The 10,990-nt window shown below is 53.7% G+C and overlaps 1 protein-coding gene across 2 annotated transcripts; it reads left to right on the top strand.

Moving 5' to 3' along the window:
- Positions 1–845: 845 nt before the first annotated feature.
- On the top strand, positions 846–10,786 carry LOC122387244 (ras-related protein Rab-40B-like). 2 transcript variants are annotated; one of them, XM_043377296.1, is made up of 5 exons: positions 846–1,185; positions 2,982–3,208; positions 3,606–3,799; positions 4,201–4,423; positions 9,394–10,786. In XM_043377296.1, the coding sequence occupies exons 2-5, from the start codon at positions 3,058–3,060 to the stop codon at positions 9,654–9,656; spliced, it is 831 nt and encodes a 276-aa protein (XP_043233231.1). In that variant the 5' UTR covers positions 846–1,185; positions 2,982–3,057; the 3' UTR covers positions 9,657–10,786. The 2 variants fall into 2 exon arrangements, with proteins under 2 accessions (XP_043233231.1, XP_043233232.1); XM_043377297.1 differs by having other exon boundaries at positions 2,979–3,208.
- The last annotated feature ends 204 nt before the right edge of the window (positions 10,787–10,990 follow it).

The following is a 10,990-nucleotide window of genomic DNA, read 5'->3' as shown; positions in this document are numbered from 1 at the left end:
GGGAGCTGCTGTACCTTGGTGGATGGGGAAGCGGTATATTTGTTGATGACAACCGCTGCATTAAAAACAGATCATTATATGTGTAAAAGCGCATTGGATATCATGCCATCTTATCAAGATTTCGTCAGCACAACAGAAGAGGTAAGATGCTTGGAAAAAACGCAGATCCCGCGGCTCGCGTATCAAGTTTCAAAATATCAATGACGAAACTATCAGGGAAAGGGACAGCACTGCTGAAAAAAAAAGAATTTCAGAAAGCTTGTAAGTCCGTGGTACGGGGAAACGCATATGTGTCAATTGTCATGCCCCATTAAAAAAGGAGCATCTTTTAGAAGCGCGGGCAGCAAGTGTTGGGACTAGAGAAACCGCGGATCGATTAACAATAGAAGAGTGCCGCAAAAATATTTATTGAGGATAAGGATAAAATCGTAACTTTGTTTGTATAACTACTGAGATGAATATATTGATGGTGTCAATTTGTGCTCTCAAAAAGACCTACTATTTTGTACGTATTGCAGCCTATACATTAAAATATAGTGGTATTATTTCTATCAAAATCTCATCGAATATGGCAGCAACGGTAAAGAAATAAGAACGAAGGAAAAAACAGAATCAAAACCTCAAATAAACTGTAGACGAGAAGCTTGCTTTAGATCAACTGAGGATAGCCAATTCAGCTGAGAACAGTCATAAACACGAAATAACTGCATGAGGGAATCAATTGACTTTCATGTGTGAAAAATTATGAAGTTCGGAATTGCCAGAATATTCGCAGGGAGGAAGAAACTGCTGCCATATTTGGACTGATCGTTCGCCGTAAACGCCGCGCAAAAACGCTATGCATTTGCATTGGATTGCGTTTCTCCATTGTTTGGGTTAGGGCGTATGGTGTGGGATTTTCTGATAAAGTTCCGTGGCGTGCGAAAGTGGTTTTCATATTGGGATACACTTGAACAAAATTATTTTCTCTATTGTGAGAAGGGCACTCGGGACAATCTTCAAGGCGTGGAGAGATCATTTGGAGTCATCTGAAACAGAAAGTGCTTCCATTGTGATTGTTTTGTTTCACCCTGCTTCAAGAATATCTGCTCAAGTGTTAAGCCTTCAGTTGACCTAATCGTCTTCTTCCTGGGCGACGTTTCTGGAGGATTGCATATTTTTCATCATGCCTTGATTTTCTGATGTGTAAGTATTTGTAGGCCTCATGAAAGTGTAGCCGGCGAGGACCTAGGTACCAGTACCTGATTTTAATTGGATATCTTTGTTGGATTGGAAACCATCATAAAATATTGCTGTGCATTGCAGTTTATGGTTTTAAAATTGTTTTAAAATTACTGCTCATGGTGAATGCTTTTCTTCATCTCCCTGTTGGCTGTTCATAGGATCTCGTATCAAGACTTGGTGAACGTCTGCTCTACTAATACCCAAAATTTGTGTACCTATGGTATGACAGTGGTTCCCCTCCATTTGTTATGGCTCCTATGTTTTAGCAACATTGAAACTGTGATTAATCCATGTGCATTGCTTGTTCATTTTTATTTTTGTGCGCTCATTTCTCATGAGAACTATCCCTTCTGTAATTTACAGTGTAGACTTTGCTAGTATTCTTTTAGAAGCTTATTGGATCTGGATGCCCGCCTCAGTCAGTATCATGTCCACATGCCACATGTTAAACTGCATACTCTAAATTCTGTTATAGATAAAGAATTATGCAATTGAAAGGTAGAGGGCAGGACTGATACATGCAACAAGCTCTGCTTAGCTGAGGCTCTACATTTGTGAATCCTTCTATTCAAATGGTTAAGGTTTAGGCTAAATTTGTTTAATAAATGCTCCATAGTATATTGTAATTCTGATGTTGCATGAGGGACTGTATGGCTTGTTGCAGATTATGGGTATCATGACATTCTTCGCCACCGATGACAATATATTGGTGTTTGACGCAGGGCCCAGGGGCCAGGGATCCCACATTTGTGCTGTTGATGGATGAAATCAGGACTGGAGATCCTGTTTAGATTCTGAGATCCAGACTCAGAGAGACCTGACCTGGTTCTGTCCTGAAACCTGAGTCCTCTCAGATTGCTTTGAGGACTTGTCTGGCTAAGCTGAGGCCCTTAGAGAGTGGTGGGTAATCGTTTTACATATGAAGGTAGTTCTCTTATATTATTTTTAGGCCAGCTCAGCTTTCATAAAAGTGGGAGTTGCCTCTTTATCATAGAATGATAGCTTATCACAAGATGCACCATTGTAGCTAATCAGGATGAATTTTACTGACCTCAGTGGGTAACTTTTGAGGCCAATATCTAGTGACCTGGTGTTTGATGTTATTTAGTATTACTTGTCATGACTATAGGCCATCCCTGTCAGGATTCTCACATTTGGAGCATTGGATCAACTTTCACTTTGGCTTGCAATATTTGGATTTGGATGCTTTTGTTACTGAAATATAGAGCAGGTGTAATTTACTTGACACTTGTTTCTCATTGGTTCTGTTGATGGTTGCTTGATCCCTGAGTCTTATGCATTTGTTGTACTTTGTCTGGTCCATATTCCATGTGACCCTGGCTTGGTTTATGCCGCCCTTCCAGCAGCCTCCCGCCTGCCTGTGCCGCGGTCAGCTGACACCTCCCACCTGCCCGTGCCACAGTCATCTGACCTTGTAGTTGTACCCCTCCGACAGCCTCCCGCCTGCTCTGGTCGCGATCCGTCGCCGCCCCCAGTGCCGTGTGGGGTCAGCTGACACTCCTCCCTTCCCTCAGCCTCCCGTCTGCCCGAGCCGCGGTCAGCTGACACTGTACCCCTCCCCCACCCGCAGCCTCCCGTCTGCCCGAGCCGCGGTCCGTCGCCGCCCCCCAGTGCCGTGTGGGGTCAGTTGACTGACACCCTCCCCTCCAGCAGCCTCCCGTCTGCCCGTGCCGCGATCCGTCGCCGCCCCCCAGTGCCGTGTGGGGTCAGTTGACTGACACCCTCCCCTCCAGCAGCCTCCCGTCTGCCCGTGCCGCGGTCCGTCGCCGCCCTCTGTGCTGTGTGCGCCTGTGATGCCCGGCGCGGCTAGAGATGGCCTCACCGAGCCCCAGTCAGGAGCGTGCCTACGACTACCTGCTGAAGATACTGCTGGTCGGAGACAGCGACGTTGGAAAGGGGGAGATTCTGAGCCGGCTGGACGCCGAGCCCACCGACTCGCCCTTCAGCTCGCTCACCGGGCCAGGTCAGTCGCTGCGGGGTGAGAGGCTGGACATTATGGGTGACAGGGCAGTGATTGATGAGGAGGTCTTAGGTACTGTCTCAAGCTTGGGTAATAGATCTCACTATGACAGTTCTAGTTGGTGTAGTGTGCGTTTGATTGCTGGCGTAGCAGTTGATGAAGCTGTCCCATGCAGAGCTGTTCAAGTGATTGTGAAATGTCCCTCACTTAAACAATCATCAATAGCTCCTCAGGCTGTGCTTTCATCACCACAACATCCATGTGTGAGCAGTCATTACCGTGCCTAATTGCAAGCTAAGTACCCATTTCCATCTTTGTACAAAGCATTTATCCCATCTTTCCTCTCTGGGAGGTCCTCAAAGAGACTAGGTGATGGTGACACCATCTCCCCTCTCCACAGACTGTAAGACCACGATGATCCTGTTGGACGGTAAGCGGGTCAAACTGCAGCTGTGGGACACATCGGGCCAGGGTCGGTTCAGCACCATCCTGCGCTCGTACTCGCGCGGCACGCAGGGCGTCCTGCTCGTCTACGACATCACCAACAAGTGGAGCTTCGACAGCATGGACCGGTGGCTCAAGGAGGTCGAGGAGGTGAGAGACAGGGAGGGGAGGGAAGGAGAGGAAAGAGAAAGGAAAGCATGGAGAGAGATGCAGGAAATCAACCAATCAATTTATCAATCGATCAATAAAAGATCGAATGAGTGAATGAATGAATGAATGAATGAATGAATGTAAGCAAAAAGAGAGGAGACAGGAGTGGGATGTTGTGGAAGTAATGGGTAACTGAAGAGTAGCAGAGGCTTCTTATATGTTGTGTGATGTGGTGTTGTACATGGATTAATGAACAATTAGCTGTACAACTTACCTTGATTTTAACCATATGCTCATTGCTCAGCGTGAATTATCCTACAGTGTAGACGGGATGAGAGCTATATTAGCTCGGCGACGCCGCCTCGTTGTCTCACTGTACGTCTTCGTCTCTCCGTTGTCAGCACGCGCCGGGCATCCCCAAGATCCTGGTGGGTAACCGGTGTCACCTGGCCTACAAGCGGCGCGTCTCGCTCTCGGAGGCAGAGGCGTACGCGGCAGACAACCGGATGGCGTTCTTCGAGATGTCGCCGCTGTGTGACTTCAACATCCTGGAGAGCTTCACCGAGCTGAGCCGACTGGCGCTCTACAGGAACGGCATGGAGCGGCTCTGGAGGGCCAACAAAGGTGAGGAGGGGTCGGGACGCTGTACAGGAACGGCATGGAGAGGCTCTGGCGGGCCAACAAAGGTGAGGAGGGGACGGGACGCTGTACAGGAACGGCATGGAGCGGCTCTGGAGGGCCAACAAAGGTGAGAAGGGGACGGGACGTTGTACAGGAACGGCATGGAGCGGCTCTGGAGGGCCAACAAAGGTGAGGAGGGGGTGAGACGCTGTACAGGAACGGCATGGAGCGGCTCTGGAGGGCCAACAAAGGTGAGGAGGGGACGGGACGCTGTACAGGAACGGCATGGAGCGGCTCTGGAGGGCCAACAAAGGTGAGGAGGGGACGGGACGCTGTACAGGAACGGCATGGAGCGGCTCTGGAGGGCCAACAAAGGTGAGGAGGGGACGGGACACTGTACAGGAACGGCATGGAGAGGCTCTGGAGGGCCAACAAAGGTGAGGAGGGGACGGGACACTGTACAGGAACGGCATGGAGAGGCTCTGGAGGGCCAACAAAGGTGAGGAGGGGACGAGACGCTGTACAGGAACGGCATGGAGAGGCTCTGGAGGGCCAACAAAGGTGAGAAGGGGACGGGACGCTGTACAGGAACGGCATGGAGAGGCTCTGGAGGGCCAACAAAGGTGAGGAGGGGACGGGACGCTGTACAGGAACAGCATGGAGAGGCTCTGGAGGGCCAACAAAGATGAGGAGGGGACGAGATGCTGTACAGGAACGGCATGGAGAGGCTCTGGAGGGCCAACAAAGGTGAGGAGGGGACGAGACGCTGTACAGGAACGGCATGGAGAGGCTCTGGAGGGCCAACAAAGGTGAGGAGGGGACGAGACGCTGTACAGGAACGGCATGGAGAGGCTCTGGAGGGCCAACAAAGGTGAGGAGGGGACGGGACGCTGTACAGGAACGGCATGGAGAGGCTCTGGAGGGCCAACAAAGGTGAGGAGCGGACGGGACGCTGTACAGGAACGGCATGGAGAGGCTCTGGAGGGCCAACAAAGGTGAGGAGGGGACGAGACGCTGTACAGGAACGGCATGGAGAGGCTCTGGAGGGCCAACAAAGGTGAGGAGGGGACGGGACGCTGTACAGGAACGGCATGGAGAGGCTCTGGAGGGCCAACAAAGGTGAGGAGGGGACGGGACGCTGTACAGGAACGGCATGGAGAGGCTCTGGAGGGCCAACAAAGGTGAGGAGGGGACGAGACGCTGTACAGGAACGGCATGGAGAGGCTCTGGAGGGCCAACAAAGGTGAGGAGGGGACGAGACGCTGTACAGGAACGGCATGGAGAGGCTCTGGAGGGCCAACAAAGGTGAGGAGGGGACGGGACGCTGTACAGGAACGGCATGGAGAGGCTCTGGAGGGCCAACAAAGGTGAGGAGGGGACGAGACACTGTACAGGAACGGCATGGAGAGGCTCTGGAGGGCCAACAAAGGTGAGGAGGGGACGGGACGCTGTACAGGAACGGCATGGAGAGGCTCTGGAGGGCCAACAAAGGTGAGGAGGGGACGAGACGCTGTACAGGAACGGCATGGAGCGGCTCTGGAGGGCCAACAAAGGTGAGGAGGGGACGAGACGCTGTACAGGAACGGCATGGAGCGGCTCTGGAGGGCCAACAAAGGTGAGGAGGGGACGAGACACTGTACAGGAACGGCATGGAGAGGCTCTGGAGGGCCAACAAAGGTGAGGAGGGGACGGGACGCTGTACAGGAACGGCATGGAGAGGCTCTGGAGGGCCAACAAAGGTGAGGAGGGGACGAGACGCTGTACAGGAACGGCATGGAGCGGCTCTGGAGGGCCAACAAAGGTGAGGAGGGGACGAGACGCTGTACAGGAACGGCATGGAGCGGCTCTGGAGGGCCAACAAAGGTGAGGAGGGGACGCGGGACGCTCTACAGGAACGGCATGGAGCGGCTCTGGAGGGCCAACAAAGGTGAGGAGGGGACGAGACGCTGTACAGGAACGGCATGGAGCGGCTCTGGAGGGCCAACAAAGGTGAGGAGGGGACGGGACGCTGTACAGGAACGGCATGGAGAGGCTCTGGAGGGCCAACAAAGGTGAGGAGGGGACGAGACGCTGTACAGGAACGGCATGGAGCGGCTCTGGAGGGCCAACAAAGGTGAGGAGGGGGCGGGACGCTGTACAGGAACGGCATGGAGAGGCTCTGGAGGGCCAACAAAGGTGAGGAGGGGACGAGACGCTGTACAGGAACGGCATGGAGAGGCTCTGGAGGGCCAACAAAGGTGAGGAGGGGACGAGATGCTGTACAGGAACGGCATGGAGAGGCTCTGGAGGGCCAACAAAGGTGAGGAGGGGACGCGGGACGCTGTACAGGAACGGCATGGAGAGGCTCTGGAGGGCCAACAAAGGTGAGGAGGGGACGAGACGCTGTACAGGAACGGCATGGAGCGGCTCTGGAGGGCCAACAAAGGTGAGGAGGGGACGAGACGCTGTACAGGAACGGCATGGAGAGGCTCTGGAGGGCCAACAAAGGTGAGGAGGGGACGAGACGCTGTACAGGAACGGCATGGAGAGGCTCTGGAGGGCCAACAAAGGTGAGGAGGGGACGAGACACTGTACAGGAACGGCATGGAGAGGCTCTGGAGGGCCAACAAAGGTGAGGAGGGGACGGGACGCTGTACAGGAACGGCATGGAGAGGCTCTGGAGGGCCAACAAAGGTGAGGAGGGGACGGGACGCTGTACAGGAACGGCATGGAGCGGCTCCAAAGGTGAGGAGGGGACGGGACGCTGTACAGGAATGGCATGGAGCGGCTCTGGAGGGCCAACAAAGGTGAGGAGGGGACGCGGGACGCTGTATGGGAACGGCATGGAGCGGCTCTGGAGGGCCAACAAAGGTGAGGAGGGGACGGGACGCTGTACAGGAACGGCATGGAGAGGCTCTGGAGGGCCAACAAAGGTGAGGAGGGGACGAGATGCTGTACAGGAACGGCATGGAGAGGCTCTGGAGGGCCAACAAAGGTGAGGAGGGGACGCGGGACGCTGTATGCGAACGGCATGGAGCGGCTCTGGAGGGCCAACAAGGTGAGGAGGGGACGGGACGCTGTACAGGAACGGCATGGAGAGGCTCTGGAGGGCCAACAAAGGTGAGGAGGGGACGAGATGCTGTACAGGAACGGCATGGAGCGGCTCTGGAGGGCCAACAAAGGTGAGGAGGGGACGCGGGACGCTGTACAGGAACGGCATGGAGAGGCTCTGGAGGGCCAACAAAGGTGAGGAGGGGACGAGACGCTGTACAGGAACGGCATGGAGAGGCTCTGGAGGGCCAACAAAGGTGAGGAGGGGACGAGACGCTGTACAGGAACGGCATGGAGAGGCTCTGGAGGGCCAACAAAGGTGAGGAGGGGACGAGACGCTGTGCAGGAACGGCATGGAGAGGCTCTGGAGGGCCAACAAAGGTGAGGAGGGGACGAGACGCTGTACAGGAACGGCATGGAGAGGCTCTGGAGGGCCAACAAAGGTGAGGAGGGGACGAGACGCTGTACAGGAACGGCATGGAGAGGCTCTGGAGGGCCAACAAAGGTGAGGAGGTGACGAGACGCTGTATGGGAACGGCATGGAGAGGCTCTGGAGGGCCAACAAAGGTGAGGAGGGGACGGGACGCTGTACAGGAACGGCATGGAGAGGCTCTGGAGGGCCAACAAAGGTGAGGAGGGGACGAGACACTGTACAGGAACGGCATGGAGCGGCTCTGGAGGGCCAACAAAGGTGAGGAGGGGACGAGACGCTGTACAGGAACGGCATGGAGAGGCTCTGGAGGGCCAACAAAGGTGAGGAGGGGACGCGGTACGCTGTACAGGAACGGCATGGAGCGGCTCTGGAGGGCCAACAAAGGTGAGGAGGGGACGCGGGACGCTGTACAGGAACGGCATGGAGAGGCTCTGGAGGGCCAACAAAGGTGAGGAGGGGACGGGACGCTGTACAGGAACAGCATGGAGAGGCTCTGGAGGGCCAACAAAGGTGAGGAGGGGACGCGGGACGGGAGGGCTGGGAGGGCTAGACGTACCTAATGGTAGGGGATAGTCCTGTGACAGGGTAGTGAGTGGTTACTGGCGTGGAGGCGGCGAACAACATAAAGGTGATGTTTGTGTATTACAAACAAGGACTGAAGTTGATCGTTACAACACTGCATTTTGCTACTCTGTTTATGATTGGAATGGATGGAATGTACCATTCGGTTTAACTAGTGAAATTTAGAATATTAGCTTTATCACGGAAAATTCACCTATTGGGCAAAAATTAATACTCGGCAGTTGATTTTCGAGCTTGTCACTTCGTAGCGGTAGAGGCATTTCACTGGCGTGAGGACCGATTGTCATCCCTCCCAGTTTAAATGCGTCTATTGTGGTAGTGATTACTGTTATCGGGATGCAATGCTTCTTGTGTGTCCGTCTGATAAACCCACTTAAGTTTTAGTGAGCTGGCATGTCGCGACAAGCTATCATTGTCTGATATAGACGTCATAGGTGCTTGAACAGATATCTTGTCATGTCGTCACTGTGCGTACTGCGTACTCAATGACCCCATTGTATTGTGATACGGATAACCAAACTTACGTCTTTAGATTGCATCACCTTTTTATTAATTTATCAAGCTGCTTGGTATTGGAAACGAAGTGGATTAGGCTTATACTTCCACTTTGTTCCCCGACATATATTGTCATGTAAAATTGCTGAGCGAAGGGCCAATCCACAATCGCTGATACAGGTCACGATTGCCCAATGAAACAGGGTTCATTGGTGTGAAATGTGAATGTTGCTCGTTTTCTATTTCTCCCTCTTTTCTGTCCATACCTTCGTTATCCCCCTCCTCTTCTCTTGCTCGTTTCTGTTTTCCTTATTTCACACCTCACTATTATGTGACCCTCTAGTCTTCTGCCTACGCTGCTTTACCCTTCACTGGCTCGCCTTGTCGTCTGCAGCTGTTTCGTGTATGATAACCCGCGTCCGTCCTCCCGCAGTGCTGTCGCTCCAAGAGCTCTGCTGTCGGGCCATCGTGGCCCGCACCACCGTGTACAACATTGACCAGCTGCCTCTACCGGCCGCCCTGCGCGGCTACCTCAAATCGTACGCCGAGTGCGGCTACAAGACGCTGCGGCCGCAGCGAACCGGCTCCCAGCGGCACAAACACCGCAGGAAGATCATCACGCCACAGACATACCGGCCGCCCCGACCGCCCCTGTCCACCATGCTGCTGGGAGGACGCAGCTGCGTGCTCATGTGACGGATGGAGACAGGGCGGGGGCGGGAGGATAGGCGGGGGCGGGGTGAGGTGGACAGGCGGGCGGAGGTGGGGACAGGCAGGCGGGGGCGGAGGAAGGCGAGGAGGTGGATTATGGCGGACAGGGAAGGAGGAAAAGACAGGAGGACAAATATGGGATCTAGTGGACGGTTCAGGCTTTGGTGGGGAAGGTAAAAAATATGTGAGCAGAAGAGAAGGACTTGGTGGGGTGGGAGTCATGAAGAAAATGAGAGGAAGGAAATTGGTAAAAGCTGGGCTGGCAGTTTCAGATATCCGAAGTTTGGTAAATGATAGAAGCTGAGAAGTTCGCCGCCCGCCCTACAGACTCAGTACAAACAGAGGGATACGCACACCGCCCCCGCCTTCCGCGTCACAGAGGCATCTAGCGGCCGCCGCGCGAAGCTGCAGCTGCGGCGGCGGTCAGCAGGTGCCACCCCGGTCGCCCCGACCCGACCCCTAGGGGCGCCCCACACCGCGCTCCGACGTCATATAGTCATCTTGTATATACGTCATTTTACACGTTGTAATATTTTCATATGAAAGTTGTTGCCCAGATGGCTGCAACCTGATCCACGGGGGTGTGGATTGCTGGCGCTAATTCGAAGGACATCGAGAATTGATCGAGAAGCTTCTAAAGGACGCGGACCCGTTGATTTTTGTCGATAACCGGCCTCGTGCTGCACTGTTAACGCGCACCTCCTGGCACTGAGCTATCGTCTATCGTCCAATCGAGTGTGGTGTGTGAGAAATGTACTGCACTAAGCGTGACTTACCTGATTGATTCTTCCTGCGCACTTTCGATCGATTTCTTTGGCCCGTCGTCGCGGTGCGCCGGTCCGTCCCACGCGCTCGTGCGGCGTTTGCTGAGTTCTTTCTGTGGGCTGGGTGTCCCGTATGTCGCCCAGTGTGAGGATGGTTGGTGCTTATTGGCCGGCAGCGAATCTAATCGGTTAATTGGTCATACTGCGTGATGGTTTTGTTATTTACCGATTGTTTGGGCAACTAGCATTTAAGACAATGCGAGTGTATGTGTGTGTATGGGTCCGCACAACCCGTATAGGAGAATGGAGGAATCTCATGGGGGATGCCCAGAGCCGAGATAATACAAAATACCATAAGATACTTGTTTTCTCGGAAGGCGTTGATTGATTACTTCGATTTGCAATGGGGACTCACGGGAGCTGCTTCCATGAGTTATCTGTGAACAACATAACGTAAGCGCTACCAAACAGTGGGGCAGTTACAATAATGCAACTAACCAATTGTGCTTGTTGTGACTTGAAAAGCTGGGATATGAGACAGTTCACACCCGTTAG

The sequence above is a fragment of the Amphibalanus amphitrite genome, unplaced genomic scaffold, assembly GCF_019059575.1.
Source record: "Amphibalanus amphitrite isolate SeventyFive unplaced genomic scaffold, NRLGWU_Aamphi_draft 000278F_arrow, whole genome shotgun sequence".
Classification (NCBI taxonomy): domain Eukaryota; kingdom Metazoa; phylum Arthropoda; class Thecostraca; order Balanomorpha; family Balanidae; genus Amphibalanus; species Amphibalanus amphitrite.
This window is presented reverse-complemented; position numbering and strand designations above follow the sequence as displayed.